Source organism: Phallusia mammillata, chromosome 6, assembly GCF_965637545.1.
Source record: "Phallusia mammillata chromosome 6, kaPhaMamm4.hap1.1, whole genome shotgun sequence".
Lineage (NCBI taxonomy): Eukaryota > Metazoa > Chordata > Ascidiacea > Phlebobranchia > Ascidiidae > Phallusia > Phallusia mammillata.
This window is the reverse complement of record NC_137257.1, coordinates 18,000,790-18,023,060: the sequence shown is the minus strand read 5'-3', so window position 1 is coordinate 18,023,060 and position 22,271 is coordinate 18,000,790. Positions and strand designations below refer to the sequence as shown.

Sequence of the window (22,271 nt, the reverse complement as noted above, 5' to 3'; positions counted from 1 at the left end):
TTTCATGTTCCATGGAACACTAGTCAAATTAATACATTTCTTGTGGAACACCTGACAATCTCTCACAGAGCACTAGGTTGAAAATCACTGGGCTACACAGTCATTTTGATTAACAAGAAACGAACGTTTGTTTACACATATTTTTTATGTAATAATTTTATGTAAGCAAAATGCTGAGCATAAACACTGTGGTTCAATTGTGGCTGCTGGCTGGCATTATAGCACACCATTTAATGACAGTTGCAACTTGCAAGTATATTTGCAAAATGCAATGACAATTTTATTTTATTTTTAAAGACACAGATTTCATAGCATTTTCTGCTCCAAGTTTTTATTTATTTGTTCAACCAAATGCTTGTTTTACCAAACATAAGAACAAAAATATACAAGCTTCCAACTTTTATTTTTATGTTACATTCTATTTCATAATTCATATCAGTACAATGTCTGCTAAAAATAAACATGTTTTATTTTATCCACACTTATATAAAAGCAAAACATAACTGCATAAATTCCATCTACTAGCTCCAACAAACATAACAAACAGCAAATTAAATCTGGAAAGGAAACTAGTAACTGACCAATCACTGACCATAAGTGTTACAAACCACGTGACCACATGGCCGGCCAAGCAAGGTTGCTGTTCGTGCAAAAATACAGTTCGGCTTTGATACATTTGTAAACACCTATGTTATGACAACAATTTAATGTTTAGTCTTGTGTTTAGGATACCGATACCTTTAGCGTGAATTCGGATTCTGAGCTAGCATCAGCATGAAAAAATAACACATACTATAGTTTCGACTTGCAATAGAGCGTAACAACGGCGCTGGTAAAAAAAATCACGTACACATTACACAGCAAAAAAACGTTTGTCGTAAGGAAGGTCATAAAAACTATATTACCTAGTTTAAAAAGTAATACCAATAGTACGGTGAAACGTAATATTCTTCGTTTTTATGCAGCTTAAGACTCTTTTCAATACTTTTTTTGCCACACATTCAAATAAAATTGCTAAAATTTGTTGAACATATGTCCACAAGGCCGATGGGTGTGCTTTTTAGTAAATGATTATTGTTGAAAGTAATATATCCGCGTTATAAGCCACTGCATAATGAATGAACCGAATTTTAGAATAACGGATATAGTTTATTTCTAGACCGGAATCTCTTGATTGAAGTTGACACCCGTTGAGTCCTCTTGATTTAGTGAGCAGTTGAGTAATCCTGAAATAAAATTCTGGTATTTAACAATAATGCACTGCGTATTTCTTGGTTGTGTGGTGTGTATATAGCAGTGACAGCATGTAAAATGGTTCGGATTTGAACTTCAGAATTTCATCCAAACCGCTTGCGGGTTCTCATTTAATTTTGATTCGGCTAACAGAACCGCTTTAAACCGGTTCATGGATTTAAATCATTTTAAAGCACTTTAATTTAATGCTCTACCCCAAGGGTCGGCATAGCCTACCCTTTTTGCACTGCGGACCGTTTTTGAAACCTAAATTTTTGGCGGACCGGCCTTTTAAAAAACTACAAATATTTAGTAATAAAAACGCATAAATTAGTTTATAATCCCCGGGAAGCACGGGCAACATGTTTCAGAGCATCCTAGCCTGAAAACGTATAGGCCTACGGCCCGGTAACAATTAAACTTGTCGCGGACCGGTGGTTGCCGACCACTGCTCTACCCTTCGACCTTTTATAAAAGTAAAAAAAAAATTTACTACCCACCTACAAATGACTGAATGAAATGAACAATTTTGCCATGCATATGCGTTTGCTACATACTTCCGTTTTCTTTGTGGTGTTTTAGAAACATAGGCTACGCTCATAGGTTAGTTTAAAACATTGAATAAAACCGGTGGAAGAACGTACCGATGCATCGTTCAAGCAAAAGCACGACATCAGTAGTGACCCCAATAGCGATTGCTAAAAGCAGCCACCTGCGAAAGTTCATCGTTGGAAACGTCACAGTAACTGCGAATAAAAAAAAGTAAAGTGGTCTGTTTCTCTCAATACTGATTAGTCAGTTTAGTTGACAGGAAACAACTTACTTACTCAGGCAACCTATATGTCTATGTAGCCTAAGCAAAAGTAGCCTAAATAGTATGAAGTTATAATTAATGTTGAACAATTACCAGAATTGACTTAAAACCGGGGTGTAAAGCGAAAACTTCTACTTTCTGCGCTACCTGGTAATAAATTGCTTGAGTACATAGGCCTAGACATAATTTTCTTGAGTAAGTGAGTTATCACTCTTAGGTGCGGACACTTTAATGGTTAATGAAATACCGTGCATTATAACTAATGAAATGCACATGCACAAAACAATGATTGCCGCAAACAGGGGTGTAAAGTAAAAACCTTTTCGGTCCTCTGGTACGTTAGGGACAATGTTTAATCGGGGCGGTATCCTGTGTACACGACCTAATTAATTTATCGGATACGGCACTGGGAAACAAAAAAAACACTTGACCGCTACGACAAATCCTTGCAATAATGACGAGTTAAACGTAGTATACTTACCAGATCTCGCCATTTTGTTGTTGTTATCTCCGCTTTATCTACCACTCACTAAACGCAATTTTGTTTCTCCCTAATTTCAGCAATGTACTATGACGTCACAAACATTTTACCGGTATGGTAAAAACATTGATGTGGTGAAAAATCTGTGGTGGGTTGCGTCAAAATTAAACAATTTTTAAGTTTAAATGACTACACCACGAAAAAAAATCAAAGTTATAGAGCTCTTGCGGCAATTTTATTTTTATACCGACGTTTCGACGTCCTATACAAAACAAATTAGGAACTGTTTTTGTTTTTCTTGCACCAACTTCGGCGTGCAAATCAATCGTTAAAAAGTATATTTGTGTGGAATGATTTAAGCTAAGGATCTGTTAAAACTTACAAAGACGGGATGTTCGTATTTTTACAGTGCAACTTTTGAGGTTGCATGGCATCGATCAATTTTACAAATCACAATTTTAGAACGCTACGGTTTGTTTAAACCAGTGTTTCATACCGGAACGGAACGAAACCAAATAACGTTATTCGTTCTGAGCAAATAATTTATTTCGTTCCGGTCTGACCGAAATAAAATTATAGCGGTATTTCGGTCTGAAAAAAGAACATTCCTTTCTGGTCTTTACAACTATTAAGCGAAAAAAGAAAGAAAGTTGCAACACACAAGAATTTTTGTAGGTAGTTGTTACGTCACATAACATTTGTCAATGATGGTCAAACGGATGTAAATTGTAAGAGCCTCAATTTTCATTATATCTTAACGGCGCGAAATTTTCAGCAATTGTTTCATGTCAAATGTCCAAAACGAAATACCGGAAAAAAATATAACGGTATTTCGTTCCGTTCCGGTATTTTGAATATTTTTTATTTCCGTATTTGAGTCAAAAATTATTTATTTCGTTCCGGTATAACGTTCCGTTCCGGTATGAAACACTGGTTTAAACCCGCCAGACCTCAAGGCAGTGTTTCCAAACCTGGGAGCTTCGACCCCATAAAGGGTCCGTCAAGCACTGTTGAAGTCGCGAAGACGCAACCCATCTCAGGATGATTTTATCCGTACAGTGAAAATGATTATGGTGACGTGCGCCATGACCACAATTTTAAGGGCTTGCTGAAGAACAAAAAGTTTAACCGTTACAGTGACATTTGATGGCAAACCTTTCATGATCACATTTTGGTAGAAAAACTTTTCTATATATTTGCAAAGGGGTCGCGTTGTGTTAGAAAACCTCTGTGCACTCTCTTGAATAATATCTGTAAGTTTTTGAGTTGCTGATATATCAGACAAAGCAATTCTCGTGGTTTGTTTATTGGTTTCAAACCGTGTAGCATCCCATGTCATGAATCTGCTTGTCAATATCAGCGATCTTGTCAGAAACATTGGCAATCGCCTGTTTTCGCAGTTTCTGCAAAACAAAGATTAAATTTACCTTTCCTGGTAAACACATTTTATTCCAAGACAATTTTGGTTTGTTGCTTAAAGATCTGCATTTTGTGTTTTTGTTGATGTAAGCGCACAAGGTTATGGCTAAGGAACAGAGCGTTACCATTTAAAAGGAAAAAGTATTAAGATCTTGCCTCAGTGTGAATAGGAATTATAATCAATGCACAAGTCATGCATTCAGACAATGTAGGAAAACATCATTGGCAAGTCACAAACCACTACTTAAAAGTCTTGAACATTTTTAGGTACTTCACACAACTATGATTGAAATCCTTGGCCTTGCTGTAGGAATATTGCATTTTCAGTAATATCACAGAGGGAACTGGTACATAGGCAAAGCATGTTTGTAAACCAAACTACAGAGTTTATCCTCAGTTATGTCTTTAAACAGAATTAATGAGGCAAGGCTTTTCAGTCTGTTACTCCCAACAAACTGGAGCACCTTTACATGGCTACACTAGCCAATTTGGCCTATGCCTTCACCAGCTGCAATGAAGAGACCTTATAAGTAGAAATAGTATGCTCTGTCTGTAGCTTACTTATCATTTATTGTATGGGCGCTTTTGTAATGATTTGTAATTTTAATTAGGTGTCTGAAGAAGTTTGCAAACTCAATCAAACTGCAATGTGTACCATTTAAAAACTTAATATGACTGAACTTTACCAACTTACCAATTGTGACTGTTTTTTGTCCCAATACATTTTAGATTTGACTTTTCTTTTGGCTTCAAGAGCTTCAATCACCTCCTTGTATTTCCAGCCAACCTCATGTGACAATCGAGAGAGCTCAGCAAACTTTCTCTTGGGTTTAAGTTTTACCACTTTCAAGCAAGATGGAAGGACAAAGCGTTTTTTCTGCACAAATAATATAACATTTCATGACAAACAAGAAAAGTTTAAACAGTTCATAAAAATGTCCGTTTTTGCTGTAGTATCATAGTTTAATGAAAAACAACACACACCAAAGTTATTCAACTGAGTGTGATGCCAGGTTAAGTTCTAGTTTGCATTGCAATGTTGTCTCAGATGGTAGTGCATGGTTAGTTGCACGATCTTGTAAGATTCAAACAAGTTCTGTGGTAAAGCAATCATCACCGACAAATTGCAAGCTCTACATAGAATACATAAAGCACTAAAACATTGTAACAACCTTGTCATATGGTGGGGGTATTCCCTCGTAGACCTTGAGACGATCTAGAGCCTGTGCTCCACGATACAATTTATGCGGCAACATGCCACGGACAGTTCTCCACAAAATCTTTGATGGTGCTCTAAAACATATCCACATATTATAAGTTGTTTCAAATTATATCTTGGGCAATAATGGTTTTGTGTGTGGACAAATGCCTCAGATGGTAGTGCATGGTTTGTCGCATTATCTTGAAAGGATTCAAACAAAGTTCTGTGGTAAAAGCAATCATCATGGGCACAATTTATCAAACAAGGTAGCTGTGGATATTTGAGGACAGACCTGAAATGGAATGGGCCTCTTTTGGGGTTGGTACGGATCCTTTTTCGCAGGAAATCCAAGTACTTCAGTTTGTTACGATAGAAGTTTCCTGAAATGAGGATGCCTTCACATCGCACCACAACTATTCTTTGTCCTGTAAAAAAGTTAATTTGTGTAATGCAGCCCATGCCACAGAAAGCAAAAAAGAGCTTTAATGTAAAGATAGAACTAAATTTACATGACGTTGTTAACTATGCCTCTTTACAGTTGTTATTTGAGGAATTAAAACCCTTTTGTATGCAGCTGTTGGAAAAATACAGGTGCCAAAACACAATTAATGCATTAATATTAATTTGACTGTGAACGTAATATGACAAAAAACTGCTTCTTTATTTTTATGTACTTACCATTTAGCAAAGATTTTGCGATGACAGCAGCCAAGCGACCAAGGAGATGGTCGTTGGCATCAATCACCCTCACCTAAATGTAAAATTTTGTAAATACTTAAATCATGACACCTGGAAAGTTTAATAGATTAAATAGACAGGAGTTTGCTTGTCTCAGGTTAATTAGGTTATAAAATCAATGCACAAGTCATGCATTCAGACAATGTAGGAAAACATCACTGACAAGCAAGTAAGAAACATTTTAGCAAAAAAGTGAATTTTTGGAACAGTGTTTAATACTGTCTGTTCTGTTTATAAACACAGCTCCATTCGGCTATTATAAAAGCAGTATATTACATTAAAAAGCCAGGAATAGTGACAATTAGGGTCAAGCATCTATTGAAAAAGTAAATATCATTCGTGTCTAATCAGAAACGTAATAAACAAGGCAAAAACGAAGACAAAATACCTTTTGAAATCCGTCAGCCATTGCGCTGAAAAAAGGAAGAACCACGCTCAGTAGATTTGCGACGTATTAATTTTCACAACGACTGAAGACAATTTCAGGTGTTTAAATTTTTACCAAAACTTTTCTTTTGGCTACAAGTAATTTTTTTTGTTTTTATCTCATACTTTGTAAATTATAATAAAATTGTGCCTTGGTAACGCACGTGTATTTAAAAACATAAGTCACAAAGCTACAATAATTTTCTTGATAAACTTCAAACCTCGTAAAAATAAGCGTTTGAAGATCTAATATCCAAAATCATAGTTGTCACAATATTGCAATAAATTGAGGCGAAAACTTTAGTTTCGTTTATTTTAAATGAAATTGTCTTCATTTTTTTCGTCAATTCTCGATGACGTCACGTTCTGGATGACGAAACAATCTAGCAATTTCTATCGACCCACGTGATAAGCAAGGAGCAACACGTGCGACCGGCTTTATTGCTTTTCGTTGTTGGAAGCTGGAGCGGTTAAGCGCTTTCAGTGAGTTTAATGTGCCATTTTTAATACGATGTTCAATGCCGCAAGCTACAATATTCGTGCAAAATACGGTTGGTGTATTTCGTTCTGTGACGAAAGTTTTTGTTTTGCAGCCACTTTGTCGCGGTCAGATTGACTTCGCAGTAGAATCATTGTTAAGCGTGAATTACACATTAAAAGACAGCCAAGATGCATAGATTAACTCGAGTTTTGCAAGCCAATGCGCAACCAATGTCAAGAATCCTTGCTTCAAGAGCATATGCAAGTAAAGAGTTGAAGTTTGGAACGCATGCCAGAGATGAAATGCTTGAAGGTAAGTATTTTTACATTTGTATGGTATGGGTTTAGTTTTGCACCTTAATAATTACATTTAGCTGTCTTTTTTATGTATTTTTCTCTCAATGCATTAATTCAATGCAAATTCTACAGCCATAAACTTAATTTTCAATTGCTTGTGTTTTGTTTAGCAAACTGTATTAATCTAATTTAGCCATGCAATGGAATAATAAAAATATTTTTATATGTCCAGGTGTCAACAAATTGGCAGATGCTGTTGCAATTACAATGGGACCAAAGGGAAGAAATGTAATTCTTGAGCAAACCTGGGGCTCTCCAAAAGTTACCAAGGATGGTGTGACAGTCGCCAAGGGAATTGAATTCAAAAACAAATATATGAACATTGGGGCCAAACTTGTACAAGATGTTGCCAACTCCACAAACGAAGAAGCAGGTGATGGGACGACAACAGCTACTATTCTTGCCAGAGCTATTGCTAAGGAGGGTAGTGAAAAAATTGCACGCGGCACAAGTCCCATTGAGATGAGAAAGGGTATCCAAAAAGCTGTAGAAGTAGTAATTGACAATTTGAAAGAAATGTCTAAACCAGTCACCACTCCAGAAGAAATCGCTCAAGTTGCTACAATTTCCGCAAATGGAGACAAAGAAGTTGGTGAATTAATTTCCACAGCAATGGAGAAAGTGGGACGAAATGGTGTTATTACTGTGAAAGATGGAAAGACAATGCATGATGAGTTGGAAGTTATTGAGGGAATGAAATTTGACAGAGGTTACATCTCACCATACTTTATTAACACTTCCAAGGGACAGAAAGTTGAATTTCAAGATGCTTATGTCCTGTTGTCTGAAAAGAAAATCAGTTCTGTTCAGGTGCATTTTTAATACTAAAACAAAATTACAAAATTTTATAAAAGTAATATTGTTTTTGTGGTGTGTCTGGTAGATATGCCTTGGGATTAACTTTAATTTTTCTTTTTATAGTCAATTGTTCCTGCTCTGGAGTTGGCAAATTCTCAGCGCAAACCCCTTGTGATCATTGCCGAGGATGTGGATGGAGAGGCACTCACTACTCTAGTTGTAAACAGACTTAAAGTTGGCCTCCAAATTGCAGCAGTCAAGGCCCCAGGCAAGTATACTAATAATTTGGGGGTTGACAATCTCTGGCATGTGTGCCAAGGTTGACATGTTAAAATTAGCCCAAATATATAAACTTTCATTACATACAAAAAATGCTCATGTGGGTGCCATTCTTGTTTTGACAAAACAAATTATTTACCACATAAGGTTAAACACCATGTACCCATGTAAAGTTGGCAATTAGAAGTAAGTTACTTTGCTGAGAAGAGCAGTAAGTGAACCGACTAGCAATTTTTACAATTATTGTGATTCTATCCCATTGGAACTTAATTTTAGGCTTTAGATGCATTTTATGTAGCTAGGAAAAAATTGGTGGATTTCCAAATTTAGCATTGTTCATAGTCATTATCATCAAGAATATCATTAACCCTTTCTTCAAATCCAAATTTACATTATAATCATACTAATTTTTATCTATAGGATTTGGTGATAACCGTAAACACCAGCTCAAGGACATGGCAGTTGCAACAGGTGGACTGGTGTTTGGAGAAGAAGCCTTGGAATTGAAATTGGAAGATGTTCAACTACATGATCTTGGACAAGTAAGATCTTTTTTGTCGAAAACTAGATATAGTGTTCAACTAGGATACTTTTGGTTGTGAAACATTTCCACTTAATCTGTTGAATATTGGTGATTTTAAATACAGTTGAATTCAGTTAATTGCATACTGGATAATCACATTATTCATTTATTTGCGTCTGAAATTTAAGTCTGAAATCTTAACTGTGACCATTTGTTAAGAGAGTCCACTGGTTAATCCCAATAATCAGTTTACTGGATTCGGAATTGTTTATGAGAGTATTGAATTTCCCTTTACTGTCAAGCATTCAGTACCATACAATTGTCTATCACCTGCACTACATTTAGTTCAATATTGCCAAACAGCTAAGTAAACACTGAACTAAGTATCAATTTTTGTGCAGGTGGAAGAAATTACAATTACAAAAGATGATTGTCTGCTTCTTCGTGGCAAGGGAAAGAAGGATGATATTGAACGCAGAGTGGCACAGATTCATGAACAAATTGAGTCTACAACAAGTGACTATGAAACTGAAAAACTAAATGAGCGACTTGCCAAGCTTGCCAGTGGGGTTGCTGTGCTCAAGGTAAAGTAGTTATAGGGATAAACCGAGTCAGAACCAGACTGCTTGGTTCTGAGCATTGCTGTTTTTAATGTTTGGTCGGTGCTTAACCTTTGTAGTCACAATTGTAACAAAAGTTTTTTCATTTTAAACCACCAAAGACTTACCATTTGTTGTTCTATCTTGGCATATTTTGAAATACAGTGCATAATCTAAGCAGCAATGATTAGCCAAAATGTTTTATCCTGTTTAAAAATGACAATTTTAAAATTAAAGCCCAAATTCACACCTGTGGAAGTCCAATCTTGCTGCCCAAAGTTAAAAATTTAGATATCTTTTTGTCGAAACTGACAACAAACAAGGTATATATTTAAAACAATTTTTAATCTACCAGGTTGGAGGCAACAGTGAAGTTGAAGTGAATGAGAAGAAAGATCGTGTAACAGATGCACTGAATGCGACCAGGGCAGCTGTGGAGGAAGGAATTGTCCCAGGAGGTGGTGTAGCTCTTCTCCGCTGCCATGATGCAGTCTCTAAACTCAAAGGAAACACCAGGTACATTGAAAAGTCGTTTTTATGTAGTAAACTGTATAAATTTGAGTTAAGTTTGTTTTGCTTGGTGAAAGACAACATAGTAACACAATTGCATTAAAACAATCACCAAGCCGGAAATAGCTGCGCAACGTTAAAATGTTATTGAGCACAAAAAAGTTGAGGGCACAATTGGTGGATAGTGGCACAACATGCTGCAGCTGCACCGGATTATAGGGCGCCGTGTGGCGGGTGCTTACATGGAAGTGAGTGTGGTGCACTTCGACAGGAAAAGAAACCCAATTTAAGAAAAAAGTTCAATAATTGCTGCTTGTTATTACTTTTGACACATTGTGTTTTTTCTTGTAGAGATGAACAAGTCGGTGTTGACATTATCCAGAAAATCTTGCGAATTCCTTGCTCACAAATTGCTGACAATGCTGGAATGGAGGGACAACTTGTTGCAGAAAAACTTCTTCAACAAACAGGCGACTATGGCTACGATGCACGTGAAGACAAGTTCCGCAACATGATTGAAGCGGGTATCATTGATCCCACAAAAGTGGTAAAGCAAGCCCTTCTTGATGCATCTGGTGTTGCGTCACTTCTCACTACTGCAGAATGTGTCGTTACCGAAGAGCCAAAAGATGACCCACCCATGCCTGGAGGTGGTATGGGAGGAGGAATGGGTGGAATGGGCGGAATGGGCGGAATGGGAGGCATGATGTAAATGAGAAGGTTCCAAGTAGGAACCAAGAACAGTGTTACATGCCACCTTGAAAAGACAAAAACACAGCAGTTACAGCACATTTCACTCTACATGCGCTGTGGAGAGTCATGATTTTGTATTACTTTCTTTTAATGTCCAAGCGATTGATGTGACTACCGTGTAATTTCTTGTCCTGCCTGATATTGTGAAGTACCAAACCTGCTGCTTGTTCATGCGTTGCCAACATCTTGGCTGTATGACACCAATAAATGTTGCTTTGTAAAAGTGGGTTCATGATTGTCAAACTAGAATGCTCCATTTGAATTCTGTAGAAAGGCGTGTACTGTCTCAAATCTGGCAAGAAGGGTAAGTGTTGACACAAACCTACTTACATGGTAGATACATATGTAGGTTTACATTATATACAGTACAATGCGTTTTCCAGCGATGTAAAAAAGCAGGTTATACTATGTGTCCCATTTGTTTGTTCAAAATACAGTAAAATGGTAGAGATTATAGAAACCACTTAAATATGGCAGATATAGTTGGACAACACAATTGTGTTGTATACAATTTAAGTCTATATATGTATGTACCATGTAAGCATGTGTATGTCTTTGACTTTCTCTACTTCACCACTTCGAACATGACACATTTATCAGGTTTTCGACAAAAAATGTTAAATTTGAGGTAGGCCTACATTGGTATTCCAAAGGGACCATATACTGTCTGTTCGTCAGTGGTTGAAAGAAGCAAGGACAATTATAAGGTGCACAAAATATATGGCATTTGTGAACAAAATGGATGACTTGGTTACTCCGACTAAACATACAAAACGTGTTTTCCGCTTTGTACTTCAGTCATGAATTATAGGCAGGGGAAAGATTCGACCATTACTACAGCTTTAATTGTCCTTACGTATATTCCTAATTGTTCCTTGTTCGCTTTGTAATTATTTCCTGATGAATTCTACACACTGCTGCATCCTTTTCCGCAAGGAAATTATCATTTGCAATTTAGATGTATATACCGTATATATATGCTGGTACAGAATAAAGATACAAAAAAATTATCAGAAGTGCAACAAATCCGGTGGTACGCAACAGAAGATCAGCAGAAATTCGAATTAATAACAGGTGATTAACGTTTGTTAAATACTTTTGAAGTTTGTAAAAACATCATAGCTTTGAACGTCGTATGGACTTAATAAATAATTGGATTCTAAAAACAGATATTTGGTCAGAAAAACAACCAATAACGTGGGAGATGTTAAGATTTTGTTTATTCACACATGTAGTATCTTTATTGATATTATACGACACAGAAAGACAACATCAAAGATGACAGCTTCAGTTATTCGAAAATGCACTCGGATCAACCCCAAATGTTTATTTAAACGTACATTTTCTTCTCTCAGCGCCCATTGCAACGCATCAAGCAGCGGGTCTTTTTGCAGCGTTCAACGTAGGTTAATGTAAATTTGACATGAAGGTAACGCGGTAACGCCATCTACTTTTGGCTTATCTAGGAAATCAGCACGAAAACGTTTCTCACTTCTGCGGAAACGCAAGTTGTTTTGTTTCCTGTCTGACTTATTTTTCTAATGCTTATCGATTGCTAAAACGCTAAACACGCTATGTTAAGAACTCTACTAATGAATTCTTATAATCAGGGTTGCGAATGCGATATTTGTTTGTGTCAATTATTTTCACTGAAAAAGAGTGTTTTGTGTAAAGTAATGTATCTATTTCTGTTGTCCTTATTTTTAGCTCTTGTTAGCACCCATGTTTGTATTATTTTTGCGATCATTTCAAAGGTACTATGGCTATTAAGGAATATACTTGGTATGAATTAGTGCCAACTGCCAACTACTAAGGAAATTGTAACATTAAAATGTTTTTTATTACAGGTATCTTGAAAAAATCTTTCGTGATAGACATTAAAAGACAAAATTTAACCATGAAAACTATTCTTGGAACAATGGAGATGGGACGACGTCTTGATCTAAATGACAGTGGTGTAATGATGAATGAATTTAAAGAGTATGTTAACTTACTTTTGAAAATATGAGACCAACAAAATAATATTTCTCTTTTCGATTTTTGGGATAAGTCTAACATCAAGCTTAAATTGAAGCCTTCTGGCAATATTACCATTTTTGTAACCACTTGTTACTCCATCTTTGCCTCAAAATTAAGAGGTATTATTACCATTTGCATTGGTTTACCTTATTAACTGACATAAAGGTTGTAATGGTTGGTAATATTAAGCATTTGCTACCTGTGTTAAATTTTGTGTCTGTGTCCCAAACTTGTTGTTGAGTAATGGGTATCCATTGATTTCATGAAAAACTTTGAAACATGCAAATTGCATTTTAACAGTTCAGGTAATGTGGAAATAGACACAGCATTCATGTATGCTGGTGGAAAAACAGAGGAATTCATGGGAAAATGTGAAGTTACTCAGAACAAAAAAATAAAAATTGCAACTAAAGCCAACCCTTGGGACGGGAAAGGACTTTCAGCGAAGAGTGTTCGAAATCAATTGGAAACAAGTTTAGAGAGGCTGAAGGTAATAAATGCACAGCTGAGGTGCATGTAAAAGCAAAAAACACATCTGATTTATTTTTTATTTGATATCATTTTGCAATAAAGAGCAAAATAAAATGTCATCTTAAAGAAAGTTGTATTGAGAACTATATTAAGTAACATACCGTCTGAACAGAAACCAGTGGTTCCCAACTTAAAAGGCATTGCTCCCCAGTGAGACATTTGAAAACAGTGGTTGTATTACACTTTTTTGTAGTGTGTAAAAACAGTTTTTTATTTGTATTAATTGTATGATTTCAAACGGCAAAACTTATTTTGTGAATGTTTTGTACAAAACAAAAACTCTTTAGGTCAAAAGTGTCCATTTGTTTTATCTACATGCGCCTGATCATGACACACCAATCACAGATACACTTAAGGCAGTAAACGACCTACACCAAGAGGGCAAGTTTGAAGCGTTTGGTCTGTCTAATTACCCAGCATGGCAAGTTGCGGAGGTATGTAGCAGTTTGTTCTCATGTACTTAATCCATCCTCGCCTGAAAGGGACACATATTGTTGTTTTTTTCTGTTTAATGCTGGTTTGTAATGCTTGTTTGGTCAAGAAAGAGTGCTTCAACTTTATTCAAATTCAGACAGATGTTAGTTATTAATCCGAATTTGATCGTCCTTAAGTTTGACCATGACTGACCCTACGGCTCACCCACAGGCCCCCAAAACCTTGATTGGGGCTTTTCTGCAACTCAAACTTTACCAACAGGCTCAGTGGTCGAAAGTTGAAATATTATCATTGCCTGCCCTGGCGTACTATGACGCTAAATCTTAAAATTTGGATGATACTGTAAGGTTGATTATGTATATATATTCAACCTTACAGTATCATCCACATAAGATGTGTCAACCATAAAAAATGTTTGTTTTTTGTACACAGATCTGCACTATTTGCAAAAACAATGGTTGGATTGTTCCAACAGTATATCAAGGTAACTTATGTATGCCCGTTTTCATTGCACTATTGTTTTTTTAATATTTTACTTGGCTTTTCTAAAGGAAATTTTGAGTTCATTAAAGCCAAAGTTGTGGCCAAGCTTTTTGTATTGAATACTTTACTTTTTTTCTGAACTTATGCCTACTCCTGGGGATTTTGTGTGTAACAAAATGGATTCTGCAAATATAAACCCCAAATCATTAGTCTGATAAAAAAAATGGATAATATTACTCCCCCTGTTTTAGTTGTGGCTCATGGCTTCTGTAATTAGGTATGTACAATTGTCTGACGAGGCAAGTTGAGAAAGAGCTTTTTCCATGTCTGCGGTATTTTGGGCTCTCTTTCTACAGTTACAATATTCTTGCTGGTGGACTGTTAAGCGGAAAACATAAATTTGAAGATGCCAACAAAACTGAAGCTGGTCGATTTTTCGGAAAGGGATGGGCAAAGGCTTACAGAGATCGGTAAGTGTAATGTATTTCATGACCTTGAAATCATTAAATAAAAGAATGGGCCAAAACTGCAAATGTTCTGTTTGGTCAGGCACCAAGCATGCTCGGTGCATTGCGATGCCGAAAACATTCCCGAATTCCACGTTTTATAGATTTTTAAGGTCCCTTACATCATCAGCAGTGTATTAATCTGTACAGTCCCCAGAAGAACATTTTCCCACCATGTAGCACATTTAAACAACAGTCATTTTCGTTCCTGGATCCCCTCTCGAACACTAGTTTTGTATGTTAGCAGGACATGATCATACACATTTAGTGGTCAGGTCAGTTTGTGTTACCGCTCAGCCTAGCATCAAAAACAGCGATACTTGATACGAAGTACTTAGGTTCTGGCTTGGCTCATGACTACAAAATAACTTGTACTTGTACACCATATGGCAGTGATTCCTAAACTTTAACTGTGTGTAGAGATATCATGTAGGCAAAGTACTTGGTACTTATTGAATCTACTTTATGGTCTTGTATTTTTTCTCCATTTGATTAGACCACAGAATTATGTGTATGTTAAAAAGTGCCAATTGCTTCCTCAAAAATCATGTATATAATTAAACTGTTTTCGGAATTTGAGTGATGTTTGGGTATGATCTAAAACTTTTTTAAATCTGAGTGTTTTTTGAATATTTTTAAATTTACTTGCAAAATCTTGCTACTGAACTCTAAAGAGCTGCAAATTATTTTTGTAAATAACACAAACAAAAATTGTCATATAAAGCTATTCATATTTTAGGTTCTGGAAGAAAGACAATTTTGAGTGCATCAAAAACGTTCAAACTGTCCTAGATGAAGTTTATGGGCCTGGAGCCGTCACAATGGCCGAAGCAGCTTACAGGTAGGTCGATTATGCATATTTATCTTCAGGTAATCAGAAAAGCAGTAAACAAAGTTTGAAAAGGTAAACGCCACAAATGTGTTAGTGGAACTACAATGCAGCAAGTAAACATGTTGCAAAATGCAATTCTATGACCTAGTCACAAATCTTTGTTTGTTTGATTCTAATCAAGTTGAGTTATAATTGCAGAAATAAAGCAAAAACCAATCCTTTACAACAAACTAGGTTTTAATATTTATGGGTCCCCTTCCCGGACACATATTGATTTTACTCAAAATGTTTGTTGTTTTTTCTTTTTTTTTCTTATTTTTTCTTCTACCCAAAGTTTGTCCGACTCGTTTTTCCATCAAATCCTTGATGGATTTGGATGAAATTTACACAGATGATAGATGTAGTTATGTAGATGTGCATCCCACTTTGTTTTGTTGATAACCCCGTTATTTACCCCATTAGCCCCCTAAAATGGGTGAGTTTTTAAACAGTGTCAGAATTGGCTGAAATTTGGATTTCTTGTATAGTATGCCATTTATATGTGTCGATTGTTGCATTCAACCCTTAAGTCCTAACATTTACCCCAAAAGCCCCTAAAGTGTAAAACGTATTTGTATGTTACTGGTCACCACAAACGAAAACGAAATTTCTTTAGAGCAATAGTGTTACAAGAGCAACCAGTTGTATGTTGCTCCTTGGTGGGTTGCTTGGTGGTCGTTTTTGCGCCATGGCAGTTAGGGGCTTGTTAACAGCCCTATGACGTCAGAAACATTAACGGTTGTTGCTCAAAACACCTCTAGTGGTCGAAATTTTAAACATTGGCGGATTGGGCTGAAATTTTGCAGTACTATTGATTGAGTCATTGTGGTTTTTACATATTTTTTTAGTTTGTGTGTCGAACCCAATTAGTTGCCCTACTAGCCCCCTAAAATGGGTCAGTTTTTTAAAACGTTAAATAGGACATACTTCAAACAATATCTGGGGTGAATCTAATTTTATAGCTTGTATTCTACATAGTATTATTATTTAAGCCCAGTGCCGATCACTGTGTTTTACCTTACATCACCCGACTTCCTCATGGTTATCTCTTGAATTGCATTATTTTCAACTTTACATGTGTGGGGACCCATGAGTTTTTGCCTGCAGAAACGACTAAAGTTATAAAAGACGATGGCTAATATGGGACCCAATACAAAATAAGCATAGGAAATATATTTATGTTTTAAAATAGGTTATAGTGTATATGCAAAGTCAATATGTGCTAAGCCACCCTTCTAGTTTATGGTTGTTTTCATCCGGACTTTTAATTCAATTCTGTAAAAGTTTAAATAAAACTGTCAAATTTCATACGTCAGGGTCGTCCAATCCCGTGTCTGCGGGCTGTAAATGACTTGTCAGTTGCCTTATTGTGGCCGTAAACACTTTCTGCATCGAATCTATTGCAGTTGTCACAGCCCTATGCTCATTATCAAATAGCAAATCTAAATGTATTTATTACAAGGCAATAATAACTTTGTGGTGGCATACACACGTTGATTTATTTTCTCTTTGTTGCAAACACTGGTATTTGGAGGAACTCTGAAACAGTGCAAGCAGATGTACTATGTTGTGATAGTATTGACAAAATAGGCATTTTTTTACGGCCCGCCAAGTATTTACCACACTAACATGGCCCTACATTATCTTAGTCTTGGACCACCCTGACATAGGTCATATACTTCCAGCCACAAAAACAACATCTGCAAATTTTTTACAGGTGGTTGTTCCATCATTCTTGTCTTGACTCTGCGAAAGGTGATGGAGTCATATTAGGGGCTTCCAGTCTTGCATATTTCAGGACCAATCTGGGTTACATTGGAACTGCCAAGTTAGACGAGCGTGTGGTGGAACAAATAGAGAATTGCTGGGCAGTTGCTTCGCATACCTGTCCTAACTATTTCAGATAACTATGTACTGCAAAAGTGTTGCATAATCATGTTTTCAAAATAATTACCTTCGCTATTATTAATAAACAATTGTTGCCTAATGAGGTTTACAAGCAAAACCTGAGTAACATTTTGCATTTAACATGTTTTAAAATGAACCAAGATTTATGCTGTAAAGCAGGGGTCGGCAACTTTTTTTGCTCTGCGAACCGTTTTTGAAACTGAAATTTGATCTCGGACCGGCCTTTAAAAATCTACAAATATTTAGCAACGAAAACGCCCAAGTTAGTTTATCATCCCCAGGATATATGGGCAAAATGTTTCAAAGCATTAAACCTGAAGAAGTATACGGCCCGGTAACGAACTCCTCGCGGACCGGCGGTTGCCGACCACTGCTGTAAAGCACTAATTGTAAGATTGGACCAAATTAAATCATTGCAATATGGCTTGTCCTTTTGATTCAGACATATCGAATGTATAATCCTTCTTGCTAACTTCCAGTGAAGACTAAAAAACTCGTTAAAAATTGCATAAATAGTGCCTTCCAACTGATCATTCTTCAAGAAAATGTGTATTTAGGTCTACTTGCTTGAACAAAAGCAGTGCCTACTTTATGTAATTTATTGATTCTATGATCTAGTAGATTCTAGTACATACAATACAACTTCCCAGCATTCCATGTTTCCTATCATATATTTATTTCTCAGCCATTATGTGCCGTTAGTACATGCTGTGTTGTAATTACGTATCAATGTTAAAATATAGTTACCCTGAAATCTATTTTCCAAATGTGTAATGTTAGCGATTTGTGGTGCAAATAATGAAGCAATGATTATTAGGAAATCAGTAACACTTTCGGTGCAGACGGTGTATTAATTGATATGTGCCAGGGTTTTTTTAAGGTTTGGTTTGGGTGACCGCTAAGTAGTTTTAAGAGACCGCAAGTGTTTCATTTAAATACCAAAAACTGTAGTTGTAGTTGCAAGTCCAACACCTTAGAAAAAACACTGGATATGTGCATTAAAATTGTGATTAGTAAACTTTAGCCTGTTGTAGTTCATGACTGTATATGTTCTAGTTACGTCACACAACAGTGTTTCGTCATACTTCGCCTGTTTTGTGTCCAAATATGGTTCCAAATACGTGCATCAAATGCCTTCCTTATCGGCCAGCTTTTTTTCATTTTTTACGTGGTAGCGAAAACAACTTCCAATTGTTCGGATTTCTGCTTTTAAGCCACGTTCTAATCGGATAACAACTCTTTTATCAAGAACGATTTAGTAGCCGCAGCTGTTCACGTAAATATTAATATTTAGCGTTGTAAAGAAACTATTTTACGCCATAAGGAACTGAAAGGTCAATTATCGTCACTTTTGAAATCGGCATGATTGTGTGCGCTAGTACGCTAGGTAAACATTTTTTTTTACTTTAGACTAACACAGATATAAGCCAGACATTTTCACAAGTAAAATCAAGAGTTTTCAAGGATAGAACCAGAAGGTTAAATTTTTTTAGAGTATCACAGAGTTGTAAGCGATGGTTTAGGAATCTTATTCTCTTTAAGAGTCAAACTTGTTTAAACAACCTGAGTTAGATACGGGAAGTGTTAACTTCGTACTTTAATTCAGTGTTCTTTAACCGGTGTGCACCCATACGAAAAGATATACAAGGGTGCATCACAAACTTTTAATGAACCATTAATATTTGACTTTCACGATATTAGAAAAAAGATGTAGCCTAGTTGCAACTTAACGTACAAATTATAAATGAACCTCAGTATTTTTTTTTAAATGTTGATTTCTAACACTTTCAGTGCGGTTGACGTATATCTACGTCAAAAGAAGTTTTGCGCAGAGTGCGGATTGACATTAATTTACGTCAAAAGTTTTCGATCAAATGCCAGTTAATGTACGTCGATACTAGTGATGTACCGAATCGGCTAAATTTCGATTCGGCCGAAACCGAATATTCGGCGGTTTTGCCGAATAAATTCGGCCGAATCAACCGAATCATGACGTCACGCGAAGTCGTACGCTACGCGTTTGATGTAAAAAAATGTTTATCTATCAGGCAGGCAGTGCAAAATAGTTGTTTTTCGTCCTTATTTCAGTTCTGTGGGGTTTAAAATTGCCTTAAACATGATTGGCAACCTGCCAATGAATTACTAATTTTTTTAACTACCGTGGGTAAAACGATAATGTGTTGAAAAAGATAAACATTGACGCAATTTTCGTTATGTTTGGGCTTTTGAAAGATTGCGTGGACCCTAATAAGCAGAAAAGACACGTTTAACGCTTTAAATTTGTGTTCGTAAAAGATTCGGTTTCGGCCGAATCGCAACAAATTATTCGGCCGAAACCGAATCTTTGCAAAAATGATCGATTCGGCCGAATAAATTCGGCAAACCGAATATTCGCTACATCTCTAGTCGATACCCAACAGCCCATGCAGCAAATTCGTTATTGGCGCGTGTATAGGGCGACGCTTGACGGGCATTAAACTTGATTATGTGAATGGGTTTCATTTTAGGTAAACAGGGTGCATGAGTTCGTCACAACAACTTTAAGGGTTCACCAAACCAAAAAAAGGTTGAAGAGCACTGCTCTAATTGACCCTAGAGCAGGGGTCTAAACACGCGGCCCGCCAAGTGTTTTTGTGCGGCCCGCGATGGAACTTTTGAAAGTTATGTGTTTTACTCGGAATACCCTGTAAAACCAGTGAGTTTGCATGATATAATCATTCTCTGAAAGTGGTATTTGCAACGTTAACATGGCATGATCGAAAAACCAACAATTGCGATTGTTGCGTCATTTTTTTCATTGTTGTGTCATTTTTTTCATTGTTGTGTCATTGTATGTTTCCACACAAAGCAATCAAGCAGAATTGGCTCTTTCACTTTGCTACACTGTATATTTGTTTGTTATTTATTGCAATATTGTTTTTAATGAAGATAATGGGATTAATGAATATTTCGCTTTTTCATCACGCAATATGTTTGTTGTAAAAAAACCATGTTGCAAACTGTAACAAATCTTTCGATAATGCGGCCCTCGAATTACTTAAAAGTTTGTTTTTGGCCCTCAAAACAGTTTGAGTTTGAGACCCCTGCCCTAGAGTATAGGGTGAGGGGTGACCATATTTGATAATACACAATCCCTGACAAACTTATCTCAGTTGCGTTAACCTTTTACTGTGTTTTTAAGTTCGACAGTGAGTGCAGTTAAATAATTATTTTGCTATCAATAAATTTATTGTTTGACTGTTAGTCGTGACTTTTTAAGATGACTGCAAGTGGGTTTTAGTTTTTACAGTTATCATTGAATTAAATAAGTGTATCTAACACAGCGGTTCCCAAACTGGGGTCCGCGGTCCTTTAGGGGTCCGTGAGGCAATTTTGGGGGACCGCGAAGCGGTTGAAGTAATTCTATAATCTTATTTGGCGTCAGTTTGTGCCACTAAATAAGTTTAAATCAAAGTAGAATTGAGAATCGACGGTCTCCATTGCTAAACAATTGCCTTTATTGAATGAATTCTATCAAAAAATGCAATTGTTCGCGCACAATCGTAATGTTTTTTGTCCTGTTTGTGATGTCACATGCTGTCTTTGAATAATTGTTATGCGCAATTTTGCATTACTAGCTGAAATCCTGCAATCAACTTTCGTTTGTGTGAAATACACATTTAGGCTTAAGGACCGCGAGCCCTCGAAATAATGGCGAAGGGACCGTTTTGAAAAAAATATGAAAAAGTTTGGGAACCACTGATCTAACACCTTGAAAAAGAAAAAAAGGTCATCTAACACCTTTAAAAGTCACAATTAACCTTTATAATAAATAACTGAATTAAAAAGATTTATGAAAGTATGGGACAAAACATCTTCTACTCCAATGTCATGCAGGAATAAGCAACAACAAGAAATACTCAGTTTTAGTTCCTAATGCTACCAAAGAAAAATTAAATTTGTGACTGTGAAGTTAAATGCCTCACTGAAATTCAGGCAATATCAAATGCAGAACAAACAACTGCTAGCAACAGGAATTTTGAAATGAAGACAAAAAAAAGAGTGAAGACAATTTAAAGTGTGGCTTTCTTAACACACCATGTTGACAGTATTTGCAACCAATTGCAGTCATGTGTATTGATATAATGGACATGTACTGTTTGTCTGAACAGTAGCTGCTAAATTGCTTCACAGGAAGTGTTTCTTAAGAATGAACACTCTACAGACAAGATAGTAGTGACACCAAGCACATCCTATTGTTGACAAAGAAAAGCTAGTTACTCAAATGAAAATGTTTCTGTAGATCTGATGTTCATGATTACTTTGAAAATAATTAATCTAGAGATGATGTTTTGACAAGTTAAATTACTAGGATGAAAAATCCTTTTTGCTGTTTCCATGATTCTTTCAAAGGCAAAACAGTTCTTTTTAACACTGAAAAAGATGCCAATTTTTCTGAGGAACACCAATATTTCCAAAAGACTTGGAAATATATCAATTATCATGCCCAAACTATAACTTCATGATTCATTTTGGTTGGAAAAAGGAACCACAAGATTTAATAATATGGTTTAAATTTAAGTGAGAGTGTTGTAAATTTTAAAGCTTGAAGGCGTTTTGCACTTAAAAAAGGAATGTTAAGCTATTTGCCAGCAAGCAGCAATTATAGCAGCTAAGAAACTAAAATACAATCAATAGTCTGTACACAAAAATTCAAGAAAGATGTTTAAATGAACAAGTTCTGAAACCAATGTAATGTACTGGTTGTTAAATTTGTTAGTTATGATACCAACAAAAAGCTGTATGGCTAGTTTTTTTGTGTGACAATAATCTGTGAAGTGTCATAGAATATGTTGAAAACGCTGAATGTGACTAAATTTACTTAAATGAAACATGACAATTTTTGTTGTCGAACTGAAATACTTCGA

The 22,271-nt window shown here is 36.1% G+C and overlaps 3 protein-coding genes, 1 long non-coding RNA gene and 3 other non-coding genes across 11 annotated transcripts; 2 read left to right on the top strand and 5 right to left on the bottom strand.

Annotated features, from left to right (window-relative positions):
* Positions 1 to 384: 384 nt before the first annotated feature.
* LOC145232889 (uncharacterized) lies at positions 385 to 3,754 on the bottom strand. Of its 4 annotated transcripts, none has more exons than XR_013860942.1 (3): positions 2,195 to 3,754; positions 1,878 to 1,979; positions 385 to 1,226 (listed from the first exon to the last, which is right to left on the bottom strand). It is a non-coding gene; the product is annotated as an uncharacterized LOC145232889 (long non-coding RNA). The 4 variants fall into 4 exon arrangements; XR_013860943.1 differs by having other exon boundaries at positions 2,529 to 3,754; XR_013860941.1 differs by having other exon boundaries at positions 3,500 to 3,754.
* Positions 3,755 to 3,818: 64 nt separating this feature from the next.
* LOC145232888 (large ribosomal subunit protein uL13-like) lies at positions 3,819 to 6,359 on the bottom strand. Its single transcript, XM_080097567.1, has 6 exons — positions 6,275 to 6,359; positions 5,827 to 5,899; positions 5,441 to 5,573; positions 5,120 to 5,240; positions 4,642 to 4,824; positions 3,819 to 3,931 (listed from the first exon to the last, which is right to left on the bottom strand). Exons 1-6 carry the CDS (start codon positions 6,293 to 6,295, stop codon positions 3,842 to 3,844), a joined length of 621 nt encoding a protein of 206 aa, XP_079953693.1. The 5' UTR covers positions 6,296 to 6,359; the 3' UTR covers positions 3,819 to 3,841.
* LOC145235285 (small nucleolar RNA Z195/SNORD33/SNORD32 family) lies at positions 4,986 to 5,071 on the bottom strand. Its single transcript, XR_013861781.1, has one exon. It is a non-coding gene; the product is annotated as a small nucleolar RNA Z195/SNORD33/SNORD32 family (small nucleolar RNA).
* On the bottom strand, positions 5,312 to 5,400 carry LOC145235286 (small nucleolar RNA Z195/SNORD33/SNORD32 family). The gene has a single exon (XR_013861782.1). It is a non-coding gene; the product is annotated as a small nucleolar RNA Z195/SNORD33/SNORD32 family (small nucleolar RNA).
* On the bottom strand, positions 5,972 to 6,054 carry LOC145235288 (small nucleolar RNA SNORD72). Its single transcript, XR_013861784.1, has one exon. It is a non-coding gene; the product is annotated as a small nucleolar RNA SNORD72 (small nucleolar RNA).
* Positions 6,360 to 6,835: 476 nt separating the features above from the next.
* Positions 6,836 to 10,834, top strand: LOC145232886 (60 kDa heat shock protein, mitochondrial-like). Its single transcript, XM_080097564.1, has 7 exons — positions 6,836 to 7,105; positions 7,322 to 7,959; positions 8,071 to 8,215; positions 8,647 to 8,768; positions 9,151 to 9,333; positions 9,704 to 9,864; positions 10,210 to 10,834. The coding sequence occupies exons 1-7, from the start codon at positions 6,982 to 6,984 to the stop codon at positions 10,568 to 10,570; spliced, it is 1,734 nt and encodes a 577-aa protein (XP_079953690.1). The 5' UTR covers positions 6,836 to 6,981; the 3' UTR covers positions 10,571 to 10,834.
* Positions 10,835 to 10,896: 62 nt separating this feature from the next.
* LOC145232887 (aflatoxin B1 aldehyde reductase member 4-like) lies at positions 10,897 to 20,510 on the top strand. Of its 2 annotated transcripts, XM_080097565.1 has the most exons (9): positions 10,897 to 11,685; positions 11,874 to 12,013; positions 12,459 to 12,591; positions 12,931 to 13,120; positions 13,449 to 13,595; positions 14,029 to 14,080; positions 14,357 to 14,549; positions 15,325 to 15,426; positions 17,174 to 20,510. In XM_080097565.1, exons 2-9 carry the CDS (start codon positions 11,890 to 11,892, stop codon positions 17,361 to 17,363), a joined length of 1,131 nt encoding a protein of 376 aa, XP_079953691.1. In that variant the 5' UTR covers positions 10,897 to 11,685; positions 11,874 to 11,889; the 3' UTR covers positions 17,364 to 20,510. The 2 variants fall into 2 exon arrangements, with proteins under 2 accessions (XP_079953691.1, XP_079953692.1); XM_080097566.1 differs by lacking the exon at positions 11,874 to 12,013.
* The last annotated feature ends 1,761 nt before the right edge of the window (positions 20,511 to 22,271 follow it).

Excerpts from the sequence above, each read along its gene's own strand:
- LOC145232888 (XM_080097567.1), bottom strand. The coding sequence starts at position 6,295 with ATGGCTGACGGATTTCAAAAG. Across the intron at positions 5,900-6,274 it reads TGGCTGACGGATTTCAAAAG|GTGAGGGTGATTGATGCCAA; the intron begins GTATTTTGTCTT and ends TTTTACATTTAG. Across the intron at positions 3,932-4,641 it reads ACAAAAAACAGTCACAATTG|AAACTGCGAAAACAGGCGAT; the intron begins GTAAGTTGGTAA and ends TTTGTTTTGCAG.
- LOC145232886 (XM_080097564.1), top strand. The coding sequence starts at position 6,982 with ATGCATAGATTAACTCGAGTTTTGCAAGCCAATGCGCAACCAATGTCA. Across the intron at positions 9,334-9,703 it reads GTGGGGTTGCTGTGCTCAAG|GTTGGAGGCAACAGTGAAGT; the intron begins GTAAAGTAGTTA and ends TTAATCTACCAG. Across the intron at positions 9,865-10,209 it reads AAACTCAAAGGAAACACCAG|AGATGAACAAGTCGGTGTTG; the intron begins GTACATTGAAAA and ends TTTTTCTTGTAG.
- LOC145232887 (XM_080097565.1), top strand. The coding sequence starts at position 11,890 with ATGACAGCTTCAGTTATTCGAAAATGCACTCGGATCAACCCCAAATGT. Across the intron at positions 12,592-12,930 it reads ATGATGAATGAATTTAAAGA|TTCAGGTAATGTGGAAATAG; the intron begins GTATGTTAACTT and ends GCATTTTAACAG. Across the intron at positions 13,121-13,448 it reads CAAGTTTAGAGAGGCTGAAG|GTCAAAAGTGTCCATTTGTT; the intron begins GTAATAAATGCA and ends AAAACTCTTTAG.